Genomic DNA, 20377 nt, shown 5'->3' with positions numbered 1-20377 from the left:
CAAAAGGACAGATACTGTAAGCTCTCACTAATATAAACTAACATTAATGAGCAAACTTCGAGAGTTAAAGCTGAGAACACAGGTTATCAAGAGATAGAAAGAGGGTAGAGATTGGGCATTGATGTTGGAGTATAGAATGTTTAACAGGATTGATTGTACAGATCCAGAAATGGATAGCACAATACTGTGTGTTGGTAGCACAATATTGTAAGTACACTGAACAAAGATTACTGTGAGTAAAGTTGAAAGAAGGCTAGGGACATGTTATGACACCAGAAGGAAAGATAGGAGATAAAGACTATGACTGTATAACTTAATGAAGCCTAGAGTGGTCCATGATGGTAATTAAATGTATAAATATAAAGATGTTTTTACATGTGGGAGAACAAGTGAATGTCAATTTTTCAGAGTGTTGATAATGGAATGGTACTGGGGAAAAATATAATCAATGAAGACCTAGAGCCTATAACTAACAGTAATATAATATGCTTCCATTAATTGTAACAAAGGTAATAAACCAAAGCTAAATGCCTATAAGAGGGGGATATAAGGGAGAGGTATGTGATTCTTGGTGGTTGTGGTGTCTGACCTTTTTATTTTATTTTTATTTTTTATTTTATCTTTTTATTCTCATTTTATTTATTTTTTTTGAGTAATGAAAGTGTTCAAGGGCTGATTGTGGTGACGAATGCACCACTATATGATGATCCTGTGAACAATTGATTGTACACTGTGGATGATTGTATGGTATGTGAATATATCTATAAAATTGCGGGGGAAAAATAAACAGAGGATTACAAGTGCTGGAGAAAACATGGAGAGAGGGATGTACCTATTCACTGTTGGTGGGGAAATAGAATGGTGCAGCCCAGCTGGAGGGCAGTACGGTGGTTCCACAAGAAGCTAAGTATGAGGTTGCCATAAAGCCTGCAACCTCATTATTCAGTATATGCTTAGAAGAATTGAGAGCAGGAGTACAAATGGACATTTGCACACTGGTGTTTATGGTGGCAGTACTCATGATTTGCAGTGGATGGAAGTGGCCTAAGGATACATCGACTGATGAACAGAATAGTGAACCGTGGTGTATGCATACAATAGAATATTGAGCGACTGCAAGAAGGAATGAAGTTGTGAGACATGCAACTGGATGAATGGATCTTGAGGACAGTGTTTTGAGTGAAATAAGCCAGAAATGAAAAGACAAATATTATAATTCCTCACTAATATGGACTAACTATAATGTGCAAAATCTGCAAATTGAATCTTAGAGCACAGGTTATCAGGGGAAGGCTTATTGTAAAGATCCCTAGACTGTCAACTCTTACAGCAGTTACATCTATTCCTGAGTTATAATGGTTATATCTAAATTCTGAGATGCTGAGCTTTTTGTGTATAAACTGGTCAATCCCTGGAACTTCGAGTATCTCCTTGACACCTGAGACTCAGAACTAGAGTTGAGCAGATATGAATGTCAGTATTACCCCATACAGCAACTGTTAAAAAAAAACTGAAAAAGAGTTCAGAGTTCAATTAGAGATATGAATGATGAGGATCTGGTTAGGACTAAGGCAAATCAGGCCAAAGGGTGAAGGATGATACTGACTCTGTTTTCAAACTTCAACTTCTGTGTATGACAAAAAGATGCTTATTTGTTTCCAAATCTATATTTTCTGTAGCACACTAAATAATTTAACTTGTACAGTTAGTTTATTCAAACACCGTAATTACATGGAACTTTGAATAGGGAGTGGTTGGCTTGTACATGTTAGTGTGAAGCCCTATACATCCCAAAGTAATTTGATCAGAGAATAAAAATGTATTTGCAGGGCCCCCCTGAGGAACTGGGGGAAAATGCAGAAATGTTGGACTCCCCACCTGGGGAATTACTGATATTCTCACAAGCATTGATGACTACCAATTTAGTAGGTCAAGCCCTCAATCCTGGGGCTTGCCCTCATGAAGCTTGTTACTGCAAAGGAGAGGCTAAGCCTACTTATAATTGTGCCTAAGAGACACCCCAGAGAACCTCTTTTCTTGCTCAGATGTGGCCTCTTTCTTTCTAAGCCCACTCAGCGGATAAACTCACTGCCCTCCCCCCTACATGGGACCTGACTCCCAGGGGTATAAATCTCCCTGGCAACATGGGACATGACTCCTGGGGATGAGCCTGGACCCACCATTGTGGCATTGAGAGTCTTCTTGACCAAAAGGGGGAAGAGAAATGAAACAAAATAAAGTTTTAGTGCTGCGAGATTTCAAATGGAGGTTATTCTTATGCATTATATAGATATCCTTTTTAAGTTTTTAGTGTCCTGGAATAGCTAGAAGGAAATAACTGAAACTGTTGAACTGCAACCCAGTAGCCTTGATTCTTGAAGATGAGTGTATAACTATGTTGTTTACATGGTGTGACTGTGGATTGTGAAAACCTTGTAGCTCACACTCTCTTTATCCAGTATATGGTAACAAAAATTAAATGGGAAACAAAAAATGGGAAAATGGGAACAAAAATTAAATGAATAATAGGGGGGATGAGGGGATGGGTTGTTTCGGGTATTCTTCTTTAGCTGTATTTTTATTCTTATTTAATTTTTTTTTTGGATTAATGAAAATCTTTGAAAATTGAGTTTGGTGATGAATTCACAACTATATAATGGTAGTGAACAATTGACTGTACACTATGGATGGTTGTAGAGTATGTGAATATATCTCAATAAACTGACTTGGAAAGAAAAAGATTCTAAATGCTGGAAAGAAGAAGGAGGAGGAGGTGGAGGAGAAAGGTGGAGGAGGAGGAGGAGAGGAAGAAGAAGAAGAAGAGGAAGAAGAGGAAGAAAAAGGAGGAGGAGGAGGAGGAGGAGGAGGAGGAGGAGAAGGAGAAGGAGAAGAAGAAGAAGAAGAAGACAATGACGACTTGGGAATCAAGATAATGAAAATTGGAAGGCTGTTGGACCCTATCGGCAAGCCTGTTGTGGGAGCTGTAGGAGCAGTTTGGAAACTGTTTTGAACTGTGCACATTCACTTTAATAGGGATCATAAATGATTGGAAAATGAAAGATTTAGGGGGCTTTATCCTTAATTAGTGATATTCTAACAGTGACAGCAATCCTTTTAGCTACACCAGATTGATGAAGGAAAGAGAAGTGGAAGGTACTACTAAAATTGAGAAATATGGCATACCACTTGTAACAAAACAAAATAAAGTACTGATTATGAGAGAAAAATGTTAGATTTTAAAATAAATTATTTTATTTAACAGCATTTGTTGTTTAAGGGCAAAAGTGAGAATAAATGAAATTTAAAGTCATTTGAAGTTCTATGGAAGGATAAATAAAATTAAACCAATGAATTAAATGATTTGGGGGACTTAGATATATTAGGTAATAGAAATATTGGATATATACAAGTTTCAAACAGCATGAGGGCTACAAAGTGTTTGCTCTGGTTCATCAGGGGCTGAGCATTTAACACTAAGATTCGCATTGGCATGAAAAGAAAGTCTGTTTATTGAGATTACACTTTAACCAATGGCACCAATTTCAGGGAATTCATTGGAAGAATTCCAGGCAGTTCCCCAGGTTAAATCATCCCAAACAGTGAGGACCATCTCACAATATCACACCAACCATTTATAAACTTCAACACAACTTTGGAAGTTCTTTGGATGATTTGATTAATTATTTGTATACAACCTTACATCACTGATAAGTAGTTTTATAATAAAGCTTCGTTTACTTGGAGACCAAGGGATAATATATTTTAATTTTTTTGATTCATGTATTGAGTTTTATCTTTACATATTTATATTACTCTACTGGTTGTTAAATGTTTTTAATTTCACCTCCGCACACATCATGGAGGTTTTGTTGGATTAAATTAGATTATCAACATAAAGCTCTTAGTACATAGAAAGGAATAAATACTAACTTTACTATTTTATCACTATATTATTGCTATAAATCTTAAAAATATGGTGACTCACTGTGGACTGCAACAATTTGTATTGGGATGAATTTGGTCCCAGGGAAAGCTCTAATGTCCATGGATAAATTTTTTCTTTTTCTATTTTAGACTTCACTCCGACATAGTGTGTAACCTTATGCAAATGACTGTCCTTTCCTGGGCCCTCACTAAAGCACCCCTAGCAACGTGTACTAACAGCTGTAAGTCGCACTTCCCCTGGTTTCACTTGTGGTCTTTGTGCCTGAGGTCTGCCCGCTTCCGGTCCAGCTGAGGGTTTCACACACAATGCCCCAGGCACGTCAGCTTTGGCTGGACCCCCCCAACCTCAGCCCACCCCTGTCCTGCCAGGCACGATGGTTCTCCAGGCCCAGCCTCACTCACTGCCCCAGCAAGGATAGATGAGATGCTGGTGGTAAAAGTGTCAAAACCTCTGAAACCTCAAATTCCCTTTATTAGAAATCCTGGCATTGAGGGGTATCCCATCAGAGATTTAACTTGTGGGGTTCTTCCCCTCACCCTCTTCTTTAACATTTGCAGCTCTCCATATCGGATTAATAAGGTTTTAAAAGCAAGACCACTGGTATGTTAGCAGTTTCCACAAATCCTTACCAGGCAATGGGCCTGCTTAGGTAGCAGAGCTTTCTAAGTGCTCTGGCAGGTTCACAGTTTAGGGGATTGAATCGTGTCCCCCCAAAAAGGCATGTTCCGCTCCAAACCTCTGGTCCCGTGGTGTGAACCCATTTGTAAATAGGACCTTTGAAAATGTTATTGGCTAAGTTGTGCCAAAACCAAATGAAGGTGGGTCTTAATCCAATACGGCTGAAGTTGTTATAAATAAAGGAAATTAGACACAGAAGAGAACCCACAGGGAGCAGCCAGAAGCCAGAAGTTAACGGAACCCTGACAACAAAGGAGAAGTCACCATTGCGTGCATTATGTGCATTACATTGCCATCTGACAGGAAAGCCAGGAACCCCAAAGATTGCTGGCCAGCCAGAAGATACCAACCCCGGGAGGAAGCAAGCCTTCTAGCCTCTGAACGTTTCAATTCCAGTTGTTAAGCCAACCCATTGTATGGTGCTTGTTTTAGTAGCTAGGAACCTGAAGCAGTAGTGGTGGCTGAGAATGGGCTTCTCCCATATTTGGAAGGACTTTAGCTTGTTGACCCCAAGTCCCTGAGGAGTCATTTGATTATGCATTGGGGCCTAAGCCACAGAGATGAGTGTCCCAGTTTAATGTAGTTCCCCCACCCCCACCAATTCCACCTCCCATTTCCTCTACTTGATGGGTCAAATAGAGGACACCTACGTGGTTGACCAGCTGTACCACCCACCTAGTCCCACAGCCAGACCTTCTTTCTCCTACTCTCTGGTGATCTTCATGCCACCAGATTCTACACATTACACTGTATTCATCCTTCAGTCCCGCTAGTCCTGTTTCTCCCCTGTGTTTCTACACTGCGCATTCTCCTGGCACAGGAGGGTTCACCATAACAACAAGCCCATGTGACTCCCCTGAGTCAGAAATCACGGAGGCAGCAGCAGCTTTTAGAGGTCACCCTCTCAATCCCCGCTTCTAGGATCTTGGTTCTCAAACATCAGTGTGCATAAGCATCATTCAGGGCCCTTGTTAAAGATCAGAGTCTCATAAAAAGAAAATAGATTAGAGGTTACCAGGGGTTGGGGGGAAAGGGGATTGGGAAGTTATTACTTAATGGGTACAGAGTTTCTGTTTGCAGTGATGGAAAATTTTGGAAATGGATGTGGAGATGTTTGCACAATATTGTGTACATTGTGAATGTACTTAATGCCACTGAATTGTAGGCTTAAAAAGGTTAAAGTAGCAAATTTCATGTTTTATATATGTATAACCACAATAAAAATTTTTAAATATATAGATTAAAAAAATAATAAAGTTCCAGAATTTATCCCCAGTAGGTGTTGGGGCAGGGACAGGAATCAGTATTTAACAAAATGAGGCATTTCTGATGTCACACTTGCGTGCGTGTCTACTCTAGACAGTCAATATTTGCTGAGACTAAACTGATCTTCCATTAAATTCCTTTCAACGTAGGCTGAGTTCAGAGGGAGATGGAGATGAGCAGGTAGATTTATGCACAGGCAATATAGTAGTCAGATTTTTCTCTCTCTTTGTTTTTTTCACTGTCCAACTTCCCAGTCAGCCTGAGTCCCGAGAGACCTACCACATCTCTCTTATCTTACAGGAACTCGTAGGGGAACAGAGGTTGGTCAGACCAACCAGTCATACTGTGCAAAGCTCGTCCAGACCCCCCAGTTTCCTTAACTCATCCAAGAAAAGGAGAAGTTCTTTAAAGGCCTCACCACAGTCGTGCCACCACATCTCCTTTGCCCTCTTCTCTGATTGCAACAGGGAGGATGTGGAGCCATTTGAAGAAACTATTCTTTTGGGGCATTTTTTCCTTTGTCACATGTAAGAACCATTTATTTTGAAATTTGAATCTCCAAAATGAAATGGGATGTGGAAAATGAGTTTTCTCAAGCTCCGTTTCTCTCTTTCAGTTCAAAAAGCTGCACTGGATTGTAAGACAAAAACAAACGGTAAGTTTCATTTACTTCTCTTGTAATGAAAACATTTTTATTAAGATGGGGAGATCGTTAGCTTTAAATATGATTATTCATGAATAAGTTTTTCTCTGCTTTTAGAGGAACAGTCCAAGAGGAAAGTCTTGTCAGTCGTCTACTATTTAAAATGAAAATGATTTTAGGCAGGGAGTTGGCGCATTTTTCTTGTAACTCAGAGACAAAGTATTTAGTGTTTTTACAACGAAATTTTTCTCTGTTGTGGTTGACACTGTTTAATTAGAAAAATCAACATGTAGTCACTGTAAAATAACTCAAGTGACACTAAAAATAGACATTGGTGGGCCGTTTATCATCATGGAGCTAAACTGCCTTGATCTTCATGGTTCTATTTAGCAGCGTCAGCCTGAGAACCTGATGCAACCACTTTAAGCTAAATTTCTTTCATCTGTGAAGGGTGGCTGTGAGGACTGAACGGGACAGTCCATGGCCCTCAGCACGGTGCCTGGTGTCTATTCAGCCGCCAGAAAATGCCAGCCAGGGTTGCTGGGGCTGTTATCATATAAAACATGAAAATCCTGTTACACCTGCCTCCACTCTCTCTCCCCTCACCCACCTGCAGAGGTAAACACCGCCAACATCATTTTCTATGCGATATCATAGTGAGCAAACTCTTCTCTTTTCCTTTTTACATAGCACTTTATCATAGACATCTTTCTAGGCAGTACTGTAGATTTATCTCATTCTTTTCAACAGCTGCATGATATTTCCTGATATGACTGTGCAATAAGCCATCTAGTCAACCCCTTATTGATTGTTCCACTTTTGGGGTTTTTTTTGTTGTTTTTTTTTTTTTTTTTTGGTAACAAAAACAAGGCTGCAATATACTTCCTTGTGTGTCATATGTGAGGGTGTCTCTGTAAAATAAAATCCTAGATGTGAAATTGCCAGATCAAAGGGCATGTACATTGTTTAAAATTTTTTTACTAGAGAAATTGTAGGTTTATAGAAAAATACAGAGTTCCCATTTGCCCCTCTTATTATTAATACCTTGTGTGATATATTTGTTACAATTGATGAAAGACTATTATTATAATTGACTATTAACTATAGTCCATGGTTTACTTTAGGGTTCACCGTTTGGAAAAAAAATGTTTTTAATTTAAAAAACTTTTTTTTAAATTTTTATTCTAGTTATATATATATATATATATATATATATATATATATATATGTGTATATATATATATATCCTAAAATTTCCCCTTTTAGCTATATTCAAATATACAATACAGTGCTGTTCATTACATTCACAATGTTGTGCTACCATCAACATCATCACATTTTTCCCTCACCCCAAATAGAAACTGTACAATTTAAGCGTTAACTCAAAGAGCACATACATTCAAATTGTTACGGATGCTTCCAAGGTGCCCTCCCAACAGGCTGAGCCTGTACATAGTCACCAGCGGTGTGGAGAAGTGTGAGCTTCCCACACCCTTCCCAACAGTGGGTACAATCTTCTTTTAAATTTGTACCAATATGATGAGTGAAAAATATTTCAGTGTTATTTTAAGCTTGCAGTTGCCTCATTACTAGTGAAGTTGAGCATCTTTTCTAGTTGATTGGTGATGGAACCTCTGGCGTAGCCACATAAAGGAGATTTAGGGATGACTATCTGGTGGTAAAGAGGTGCTAGGCCTTGTCTTGAAGTTGGGCTTACGTAAGACTGAGAAAAATGTTGACTGTCCAGTGGGAGGAGAGTTCATGGCATTTTTTTTTTTAATGTTTTTTTTTTAACTTTATTTTGAAATAAACTCAAAGTTGTAGGAACAGTTGCAAAAACAATGCAAACCCCATACACAGAATTCCATCATACCCAGACCCCCCTCCCCCAATACTCCAATCTACCAACCAACTTTAACATGCTGTCACATCGCTATTTCTTTCCCTCCCTATCTATCATCCATCATCTATTGCTCTGTCTTCTGAACATATGAGAGCTAGCTGCACACATCTTGAACAAACACTATAATTCACATATATAATTCCCATGAACAAGAACATTCTTTTATGCAATCCCATTAAGCGCAGCTAAGAAGTACTAGAGACTCAACATTGATACAAAGCTTACATTCTGTATTTCCTTTTTTTTTTCCCTTATGTCTCAACTGTGTCCCTTTGAGCCTCCAGTCCTCTCATGGCATTTTTGAGGGGGCTAACGCCCCTCTACCCAAGTCACTTCTTGGTCCACCACTATTTAATGACTATCTGCATTTCTTCTGGAAATTACTTATTCATATGATGTGCCCATTTTTTGTTTGATTGTTTGCCTTTTTCTTATTGATTTGCATTGATTTATGTATATAAAAAGAATCCATTGCTTTGAATTATGTTTTAATTATTATCTTGTCTTTTAGTTTTGCCATAGAGAGGTTTTAATTTGGGAGGTGGTCCATTTTTTCAGTCTTTACTTTATGGCTCTTAATTTTTGTGTCTTACTTGGAAGACCTTTTCCCTTCTGATGATATAAAAATATTTCCCTATATTTATTTTGATCCTTTCACATTAGATTTTCTGACGAGGGTGTTTTTCAACTTGGCACTTTTAATAATAAAAAATTTGTTATCAAAGACTGGTGGGATTATGTCAAAAAGATGCAGGAATCAATTTGAAGAGGCTCTCAGTGGCCAAAAAAGGGACAATAAGAATAATAACTGCAATGGATTGAAACACATAAAAGATGTTGAAATCCATGCGTAGATAATGATTTTTAAAAGAAAAACAAAAAGAAAAGAAAAACATCTCACTGTTCACCTTTGTAAGATGCTAGTGAACCAACTCATTATTTTCAAAATTGAGAAATAAAGGGAAAGAATCAAGCATTTATCCTGCCTTTTCTGTGCAAGCTGTACCTCTGAGTAACCAAATAGTTAACAAGGACAAGTTTCTCTTTGTAGACCTATTCCAGATGATAAATGAAGGAAGAATAATGGAATTAATATATCAGCATTTTGCAACCTCTAATAAAATAATGCTTCCAGGCAATTATCAATTATTATCAAAGCTACTAACAAGACAAAAGAGAGATAATCAGAAATTAGGTGCTTCCCAATGGAAGTACACACTAACCCCTATGATGTATTCTTGTCAAGTATAAGCTAATCTGAGTCTTATCAAGTCTCTAGATCTAATCACTGATTTACCAGAATCACAGTAAATGTTCGCATGGGGATATGATCGGCAAAATCTAGACCATAGAAAGCACTACAGAACAACTTGCTCTCTTCAACAAATAAACAAGAGGCAGAAAGAGAGGTAGGAGGGTTTATAGATTTCAAAAGACTTATGGAACATATCAACTAATTGCAAAGGACCATATATGGATCTAAATTCAAACAAATTTTTTTCTTAAAAATAAGACAATTGGGAAAATTTGATCACTAGTAGATATTTGATGATATTTTTAAAATATCATTAATTTTTAGCTGTGGTAATAGTATTCTTATGTTTACAAAAAGAGTCCTTTAGAAGTACAAACTATCAATATCGTCTAGCCAAACGTCACCAGGAACATGTGTATGAGGAGGACACATACCATGGGAAACCACGACAGCTAAGGAAGAGAGTGTCTGAAAGGACTTATTGTAGAATTTGGACTTCTGTTATGTGATTTGAAGGAAGATTCAAAGCAGTGGAATTTGCTCTGTATTGGATACTTTCAGGAAATGGAAGTAATTCTATGATTGGGTATTGTGCCAGTTCAATGTCTTATGTCCCCCAAAATCCCATTATCTTTGATGCAATCTTGTGTGGGCAGACATATTAGTATTGATTAGATTTTGGAATCCTTTGGGTGTTTCCATGGAGATGTATATTCAATTAGCTGTGAACAAGACCTTTGGATGGATAATTTCCATGGAGGTGTTGCCCCACCCAATCAGGGTGGGTCTGAATTAAATTACTGGAGCACTATGTAAGCTCAGACAGAAGGAGCAAGCTTGCTTCAGCCAAGAGGGACACTCTGAAGAATGCACAGAAGCTGAAAGAGTAGCTACAGATGAGAGATTGTTTGAAGACGGCCGTTGAAAATAGACTCTTGCTCTGGAGAAGCTAAGAGAGGACAAACACCCCAAGAGCAACTAAGAGTGACATTTTTAAGGAACTGCAGCCTAGAGAGGAACGTCCTGGGAGAAAGCCATTTTGAAACCAGAACTTTGGAGCAGTTGCCAGTCATGTGCCTTCCCAGCTAACAGAGGTTTTCTGGATGCCATTGGCCATCCTCCAGTGAAGGTACCTGATTGTTGATGACTTACCTTGGATACTTTATGGCCTTAAGACTGTAACTGTGTAACCAAATAAACCCCCTTTATAAAAGCCAATCCTTTTCTGGTGTTTTGCATCCGGCAGTATTAGCAAACTAGAACAGGTATCTTAGTATTTCTTATCTGGAAGGCAAGAAGAACAGAGCAAGGCTGAAGCGTGCTTGGTAAAGAAACAGGAGTTGCTCACACTAACCAGTGTAGGGGATGTTTGGCCACCTTGTGGTTTGGACGATGTTCACGTTTCTATCTGTGTTCAGACTTAATTATGGAGTAGGCTTGGTTTTGTCTTGATCTGTCACAGTCATAGAGTGGCCTTGTCTGGTGTTGGTGTTTTGTGAAATTGTCTATGTTCCATCACAGAATACCAAGGCCCAGCTACTCGTGTCAGCTCAGTTCCTAGCTCGGTCAGTTTCCGGCTGTCAGGGGCTCCTTGTCTTTCTCAACACTGAAAGTTATGGATGATATAATGTACAGTCTGGAATTTGCTTCAAAATGGTGGAGAGGCGGGGCAGATGTCACAAATGACCATGGGTTGGTAACGGTTGAAGCTGGGTGACAGTTACCTGGGGGTTCTTATACTGTCCTCTGTACTACTATGTCTGAAATTTTCCAAAATAAAAAAATTAGAGTAAATGATGGACAAAACAAGCCACCAGACATAATGTTTGGAATTGCGTTAATATTTCTAGGTCAGCATAGCGAGTCTTGAGAGAGTTCCCTTCAGGTTCTGGCTGGCAACAGAGACAACAGCCCAAAAGACTGGCCTGGTCAAGTGCCATCCATCGTTTAGTGCTGACACTTCCTTGCACAAGGTGGTTGGCTGGGATGTGCAGCCACAAATGCTTCATGTAGAAAGTGTGCCAAGAATCAAGTACCCCCACCACCTTGACCCACAAAAATGTGGCTGGAAGCCTACTGAGTTATCAAGGAATACTAACAAGGACTTTTTGTTTCATTCTGTTTTTCAGATTTCCCGTCACCGCATTTGTGCTCAAAAACCAGCGAGGTCAGAAAGGGTCAAAATGTATCTCTGGTTTGCTTCGTTGATAACACATCACTGAATATCACCTACTCCTTGTTTCGGGCTGGGAAACACCTGGGAACCCAGGATGGGAAAGGTGGATCCAAGAGTTTTTCCCTAAGGATCTCAGAAGCCCATGATTTGGGACCCTACAAATGCAAAGCCGAAGTTTCCGAGTGTATAAAATATAGTCATGAATTCAACTTCACGTCTTTAGGTAAGTAGAGGACTTGTTACTTGGAGCCCTGTGATTTGTGGGATTCTTCCCTGTTCCATTAAGTTTACCCCATGCCCTTTCTGAGCGCTCATGCAAAAGCCTAGAAAGTGTGTCACCAGGATGATATTCTTAATAATTCAATTTTTGCTTTCTCTTTCAAAGAGAATGCAAATAATGATATTTCAGATAATGATAGGCTGATCACCTTAGACAAAAAGTCCTATGTCTTATTTCCAGGATTCCCATCGAGTAGGCAAAAATTATTTACTCTCTGAAGACTCAAGTAAGAAATCTTGGAATCAGTGTTGGGCCTGGGAAGAGGGTCTTTAAAGCCCAGAACTTTCTCCACCATCTTCACCTTGCAGTGACCACCCACCAGGTGTCCCATCAACCAGCCCTCCTCCTGCCCAAACACGTTTTCCCACCCTAAGCCTCTCACAGCCCAGCATCAGTGGTATCAGTTGTGAAGGTGACCTTGATAATGGGCTCTTGGGAGAGGGGGGAGGGCTTCTAGGTGATAAGTGTACATTATATCTGGATTCTTCTAAATGTAGGGGCTCTGGCTTTCCAGGTCAACTCAAAGAGTTGCTCTCTAGGTCTGTGCTGTCCAGTACAGAAGTTACTAGCCACATTAATTAAAATTACATGAAATGAAAATTCAGTTCCTCAGTCTCATTTAATTACATTTCAAGTGCTCAACAGCCACAGGTGCCTGGTGGCTGCAATTCTGGGCAAGGCAGACATAGAACATTTCCATCATTACAGAAAGTTCTATTGGTTGATGGTGCTCTAGGGTAATGGTTCTTGGCTTTTTAGGTTATAACTGTCTCAATAATGTAGTGGTAGCGATGGATACTTTCCCCAGAGAAATGCTCACAAAACCACAGATACAAACTTTTCATAAGTCCATAAGCCTTGGACTCCAGTTTAGAACCAACAACCTTAGGAAAAATTCTGGACACAAATAGAACAGAAGCCATAATTATAAAAGCAGTGTGAAGAAGAAGAGGGGAACTTTGCAAATATGGTGCTGCAACATGATGGGTAAGTGAGGTCAGTAGCCTAGCTGATAATGTTTTCTAGTGGTAAGTCTCCTGCTGGACTGGGCATCATTCTACCGCTAGCTTCCTGTGCAACACTGGATATTTCATTTGGATAAATCTTAGATACCTTCAGTCCTCAAGTACTATGAATTGAGAAGGTAAGAAAGTGTGACCCTGACATTGTCTGGTTTTAACTCTGGCTGAAAATTTCAGGCCATGGTGGGTGGAAAGCAGTGGGGAGGGTAGGCACTTACTTGGCAGGGAAAACATCTGATTGGCTTTCAAATCACTGAGATTTGGTGTGAGAAAAGATAGGGGAAGGCAAGACCCACCCTCGGTGTGGGTCTCCTCCATTTGAATAGCAGGGTCCACATCCCTGCAAGGAATAAGTCCAGTCTTAGAGGGTTTCTGAACTTGAGGACTGAGGCTTTAACGCATCTGATTGCATTACCTCAAGCCTTCATTTCCTGAGCTTCTGCTCCCCAGAAGTACAAAATTCTCCCATATCCTGTCTTCTTAGTAAATGCATCAGTGTACAAGTTTTCTGTACTCAAGTGTTCTGGAATGTGTCACAGCAAGTACACTGTCCTGTAGAACTATTTTGATAGATTGTAAAACTTGTATCAGCTTCAGTTAAGTCAGATCAGTAGACAACTATTGGGTGGCTACTCTGTACAAGTACAATGAATGCCTAAGACATGGTCTTGTCTCCAGCTTATTATGGGAAATGGGCCAGGAACACAAATTCATTAATCATTGATTCACTCATCAAACATTTAATGAGTACCCAGATGTGCCAAGCCCCGGGTGTACATTGGTCCCTGCCCTCATGGAGCTTACACTCTAGTGGCGAGACTTGGAACTCAAGTGCCAAGCAAACAAATTCATGATCACAAACCGTGTCGATTGTTATAAAGGAAAAGAAATGGGCACAATGATGGAGAAAAGTAGGGGAAGGGGGAGGGATCTATTGGATAGGTTAGTTGGCGAGGGCCTTTCAAAGGGATGGCATTTAAATGGAGCCCTGGAGTGTGAGAACAAGTTAGCTGTGTGAAGAGAGAGGGGAAAGGGGGTTCTGGTCAGAGGAACAGTAGCATGGGCAGTGGCTACAACTTGGGGAAAATCTTGGCTGGTTCAAGGATCTAGAAGGAGGCCAGTTTGTCTGGAGGTCAGATGAGGGGAGCGTAACCAAGATGAGGCCGGGGAAGGAGGCAGTGGCCATCTCAGGCAGGCCTTGGGCCATGGGAGGAGTTTAGACTCTATTCTAAGTGCAGTGAGGAGGCAGAACGAGTATCAAGACCCAATTTAGCTTCCTTAAAGTGAATTCATTCTGTGGGGACTGAGGGGTGGGGTGACATGAGAGTAGAATTCGGTGCAGGGGAATTGGTTGGGAGGTCTCAAAGTTATCCAGGAGTGGTGGCAGTGGGGATGGACAGATGTGGATGGAGTCAAGATATGTTTTGGAGGTAGGACCAACAGAACTTGCTGATGGGGGAGAATAGGTGGAAAATTTATTCCACAGTTAGGTTTTGGTAAATCAAAGATTTGACTAAATGGTAATTAATAGGAGCTAATGTCTTTGGGTGTAATAAAAAATAAAATGAACAACAGCCTGGATCAATGTTCACAAACTCAAGCATCTGCAGGGGCCAGGGAGGATGCATAGAGGAAGGCAGCTAGGTAACTGGAGACTGCTGTGGACTGGAGAACGCTTGTCCCATCTAAAGAAAGCCAGCACGACTGGATTCCAGGTTGCCAGGCAGAAGACAGGCCCAGTGGAGCTAGATCTTCTGATTTTTCAAGAATCACAACAGTGGGTTTCCAAGTATATACACATTAAAAAAAAAAAAATCCTTCAAGCAGTATATTTACAATTAGTGCCCTTTATTATGCCTCAATAAATAAGGAAGAAAGAAAGAAATGTGGTTTTCTGTGTGAATTTCAATGTTTATATCTTGGCAATTAATGAAAAACTTGAAAATTCAGAGGGGGTGAAACTCCAGTGTGTGGCCTCTGACTCAGGTGTAAACATACAGGCAGGTTCATCAAATGTGTGGGTGGCACAAGGTTGGCAGACCCAAGCCTTAAAAGGATTTCAACTGGTGAAGCTGATGGACCCATGCTAACAGAATGAGACTTAATAGGGACATGTGCAGTCCTGCTCTTAGGTTAAAAACACCTGCAAAACCAAAACTACAAAAGCATTTACCCTCTGACCTGCAATCCCTCTTGTAAGTTCTTCAAGGTTCATCCATGTTGTAGCATGTATCAGAACTTCATTCCCTTTTATGGCTGAATAATATTCCATTGCGCACATATATATATATATATATATATATATATATATATATATATATATAAAATTTATCCTTTGATGGGTGCATGGGTTTCTTCTACCTTTTGGCTATTGTAAATAATGCTGCTATAAACATTGGTGTAAGATTACTATCTAAGTCCCTGTTTTCAATCCTTTGGGGTATATACCTAGAAATGGGATTGCTGGGTCAACTGGTAATTCTATCCTTAGCTTTCTGATCAACCACTAAACTGTTTTCCACAGTGGCTGCACCGTTTTACATTTCCACCAACAGTGCATGAGGGATCTTATTTCTCCACAACCTCCCCAAAACTTATTGTTTTCCTTTTTATAAATAATAGCCATTCTACAGGGTATAGGGTGGTATCTCATTGTGGTTTTCATTTGCATTTCCTTAAAGTCTAATGATGTTGAACATCTTTTCACATGCTTATTGGCCATTCGTATGTCTTCTTTGTTACAATGACTATTCAAGTCCTTGGCCCAATTTTTAATTGGGTTGTTTGTCTTTTTTTGTTGTTGTTGAGTTGAAGGATTTCTTTATATATTCTGGATCTTAACCCTTATCAGGTATAGGGTGTTCTGGTTTTCTAAAGCTGCTGTTATGTAAAATACCAGAAAAGGATTGACTTTTATAAAAGAGGTTTATTAGGTTACAAATTTACAGTTCTAAGGCCATAAATGTGTCCAAACTAAGGATCAACAAGAGGATACCTTCACTGAAGAAGGGCTGACGGCATCTGGGTTCCTCTGTCACATGGGATGGCACATGGCTGGAGATTGCTGGGCCTCTCCCGGGGTTAGCTTCTGGACTCTGTTGCTTTCTCCAAAATGTCTCTGGGCTTCTTTCTTAGCTTCTGTCTCTCAGCTCTTGTGCATCCTTGCTTGTTTCTCCATTTCTCCCAGGGTGTTTCTCTCTAAGCATCTGGGGGTCCTTTCTTAGCTTCTCCAAAGAAGCTCTGGGCTTCATCTCTTAGCTTAGCATCTCCAAATATCCTTCTGTCTGCATCTGCCAGAGTCTCCAAGCATCTGGATCTGTGTCAGTTCTTAGCTTCTCTTCAAAACGTCTTTCAGCTTCTCTGAGCTTCTTGCTTCTATGAGCTCTCTTAAAGGACTCCAGTGATCTAATTAAGACCCACCAGGAATGAGCAGGGTCACATCTCCATGGAAATAATTTAATCAAATGTCTCACTCACAGTTGGGTGAGTCATATTTCTATGGAAACACCCAATCCAAAAGGTTCCACCCCAATTAAAAGACTAGTAAGTCTGCCTCCACAAGATTGCAGTAAAGAACATGGCTTTTGTGGGGGACGTAAAGGATTCAAACCAGCACATATGGATTCCAAATATTTTCTCCCATTCTGCAGGTTGTCTTTTCACTTTCTTGATAATATCCTTTGATGCACTAAAGTTTTTAATTTTATGAGGTCTAATTTATCTATTTTTCTTTTGTTGCTCATATTTTTATTGTAAAGTCTAAGAATCCATTGTCTAATGTAGGTCCTGAAAATAGTTTCTTATGTGTTCTGCTAGGAGTTTTACAGTTTTAGTTCTTTTATTTAAGTCTTTGGTCTATTGCCTATTACAGTTTAAACTGCACAAACACAAGAATAGTTCATGTGGAAACGAAAAAAAACAAAACCCTGATGCTTTTAGTTTACTGTGGCCTGTATATAATGGGTTCATGTGTCAGGACTGAGGCAAGTTTCTGCACCACTGACAAGTAGAAGAACCTAGGAAATGGTTTTGATGTTTTTTGAGTAATTCCTGAAAAATACAGGAGGTACATTTCGGTTTCATAGAAGACTGTTTTATTGGTGCTACCCCCAAGCAAAATTGCTCTCTAAGCCTTCCATCACTGGGTGCCATTTTGTGGGGGCTGGCGTCACAGGGTTTCCTCCTCAGGAGAGAGACAGAGTGAGGAAATTCTTAATTCTTTTCTAAGATTTGGTGATACTGCTTAAACTTTAGGCTCCTTTTCTCATTGTTTTGTGCCAAATTGATTCTGTTAAAAAAAAAAAGAAGTGTGGGCCCTTGGGTTGGTCCTGGTGCTGCCATTTGCTGGCTCTGTGTCCTTGGGCAAGTTGGTTGACCTCTCTGAAGCACAGTTGGCTCATCTGTGGAATGGGCACGATACTGCCTGCCACCTTGTCGCACTGTTGTGAAGGTAAAATGAGAAAACGTGGGTAGCATTCCTGGCATATGATAGCCAACAACTATCCTTCCTTCCCTATAATACTGTTCATTATTAAGTCATATAATAAATCACATAGCTGAATTCTTCCATGAAATAGGGTATGATCAGTCAGAGTGTATCAGACCTACACGTTTCCTCTTGTGATCGTCTCTTGTTTCTTTTCATCAGGGTTACTTCCTGATTTTTGGGGGGAAGTGGAAGATAATTGCAAGTAACTGCTAAATGAAAAAACAGTTAGAAAACATGATATTTTCAGATTTCTTTGTTTAAAAAAAGAAACTGTAACCTTTTAAGGACTGAGCATAAAAGTGCCTCGCAGCTCGGCTCACGTCACTGCGCAGAGTTGGTGACATGCTTGTTTGACTTTCCCACCGGGCTGCGAGTGTCTTGACTTCTCAGAAATGGTGCCGCCCGTCTTTGGATCCACGGCCTGGAATGGATTAAGGGTTCGATCTGGGTTTGTGGGCTGAATGAACCCACTCTGTTTATCCCTTTGTCTTAGTTTCCTAGGGCAGTTGTGACAAAGAAACACAAACCGGTTGGCTTAAAACAACAGGTATTTGTTCTGTCACAGTTCTGGAGGCTCAGAGTCTGAAACCAAGATGTCAGAGGGCCACGCTTCCTTTGAAGTCTCCAGGAAAGAGTCTGTTCCATGCCTCTCCCCCAGCTTCCAGCGGTGGGTGGCTGGCAATCCACGGCATTGGTTCCCTGGGTCATCACATAGTGCTCCCCCCATGACTCTCTGTATCACATTTCCTCTCCTTATGAGGACACCAGTGATACTAGATTAAGGTCCCAGCCTACTCTAGTATGATCTCATTTTAACTTGCCTACTTCCATCTGTAACGACCCATTTCCAAATCAGGTCACATTCTGAGGTACCGGGGATTAGGGCTTCAATGTATCTTTTTGGGGGCCGCAATTCAATCCATAACAGTCTTTAACATGCTCTTTCACCTTTCTAGAGCCGGTGGACACCCCTGAGCTGGAAATCAACGTCATTCAAACAGGAACGAACCAACATATAACACTACGCTGCATCTCACGCATGGGCTCGCTGCCCATCAGTTATACTTTCTTTGAAAAAAATGTCACCGTATCACCAGTTATTTCCAAGGACGTAAGGGTGCATGCCGAATTTAACCTCACCAGGAAGAGCACTGGAGATGTGGAAGAGTACAGGTGTGAAGCTAAAAACAAATTTTCCAACACTGCAAAATACAGCCAGCCCGTCCCCATGCCCTTACCAGGTAAGAGCCACGTGAGCTGGTTTGCCTTTAAGCAGAGTGTGGATTTGCTTCCAGAAGCTGCAGCTGCTCCTCTGCCCTCCCACTTCCCATTTTGGCCACCTGCTTCCAAACCACCACACAGATGCAGATGGGCTTCCTTTCTGCCACAAAGGAGCCATAGAAGAGCCTAGAAGCCAGGGCAGGAAGGAGCCTTGTAGGAAGATTTCCTGACCTGTGTCTATGTCCTGCTCTGCCCTTCCACCCCCAGGTTTTAAGCAGCCGCATTAGAATTTGCATTGGTCTTGGAGCTGCCAGGTCACTTGATTTTCTTTTGCTTTTCCATCTTTTTTTTTTTTTTTTTTTTTTAATTGACTTCTAGTACCTGTGTCAGCCTGCTTGGGTGTTTATTGCCCCACTGCTAGGGTTTGGTGAGCCTGAACTCCCAGCACTGCCCTTAGCCCTTGAGGGGCTCCCTCTGCCGGACCCCTGGGTTTGGGGGTCCGCTGTTCTGGTACTTCTGGGCCATGTACCTTCCCATGGCCTGAGGAGTCAACCCCCCGGAATGGCCCTGCTTCTGGACTCCACACACCAGAACCTGGCCCTGAACTCCCTCCCACTTAGACCTGAACTGGCTTCCGGGGCCTGCACAATTCTCTTCCCCAGCTGGTTCTCCCAAGGGTGGACTTGAGCCGAGAGGGCTGTTGGGGGGTGGGGTGTGTGTGGACGGCACTTGGACATGCAGGCTGGGGGTGCACGTGTGTAGGTCAGAGTCTGGGTGGGAGGCGAAGCAGCCAGGGCTGGGGCTGGCTCTCCCCGTGCTGCCGTGCTCTGGCGCAGAACTCAGAATCTGGGAATTCCGGATTCAAACCTGGCCTTCCAGATCCTTATGAAGGTATAGTTGTCAAGGCAGGAGACGGATAGAACAAAATCAGAGGATACACTTGGGCATTGAGCATTTCCCCCAGCTTCATCCTTGGAAGAACAAAACCAGCACCCAGGCATCCGGTAAGTTTAACAAGCAAAGCAGTCTGTTGGAGTCAGGCTTTTGATTACACATCCCAGCCCTACTTGCTGTGTGACTTTAGGAAACAAGGCTCTCTGGGCCCTGTTTCCTCATCTGTGAAAGGGGAGGGATACCAGTGAGATAAATAAGGCAGCACATGTCAAGTGCTACTACAATGCCTGTGTATAGTTAAAACTCATAAATGGTCACTCTTTGGGTGACAAAAAATCATGCCAGCATAGCCAGGCCTTTCTGATGGTTCCAAAAGGCCAGTAATTGGCTGTTAAATGCGGCGTTGATTTCTCTCCCCTGTATGACCCCTTTATGGAAGACGTACTTGGCCATGACTTTGGGAATCTCACTGTCTGGCATGTTACCTCTCAAGAGTGGCAGGTGTCTGTCACAGCAGGGGGTGAGAGAGAGCACAGCCTCTTGGGAAGCAGCTGTGCTTGCCTGTTCATGAATACTCAGCCTTTCGTGAATGCTCTACCTTCTT

General features: G+C 41.1%; 1 protein-coding gene across 1 annotated transcript in view; it reads left to right on the top strand.

The window, feature by feature from the left end:
- Positions 1 to 6193: 6193 nt before the first annotated feature.
- The window catches only part of MILR1 (mast cell immunoglobulin like receptor 1), a 28938-nt gene continuing 14754 nt past the window's right edge, over positions 6194 to 20377 (top strand). The window contains exons 1-4 of the mRNA XM_037809731.1: positions 6194 to 6417; positions 6507 to 6545; positions 11821 to 12090; positions 18615 to 18899. Of these exons, the coding sequence (XP_037665659.1) occupies positions 6363 to 6417; positions 6507 to 6545; positions 11821 to 12090; positions 18615 to 18899 (649 nt within the window). The 5' untranslated portion in view covers positions 6194 to 6362. The remainder of the gene's footprint in view (positions 6418 to 6506; positions 6546 to 11820; positions 12091 to 18614; positions 18900 to 20377) is intronic.

Source organism: Choloepus didactylus, chromosome 18 (genome assembly GCF_015220235.1).
Source record: "Choloepus didactylus isolate mChoDid1 chromosome 18, mChoDid1.pri, whole genome shotgun sequence".
NCBI classification, from domain to species: domain Eukaryota; kingdom Metazoa; phylum Chordata; class Mammalia; order Pilosa; family Megalonychidae; genus Choloepus; species Choloepus didactylus.
Note: the sequence above shows the minus strand (reverse complement) of the source record. Positions and strands in the feature narration are given on the sequence as shown.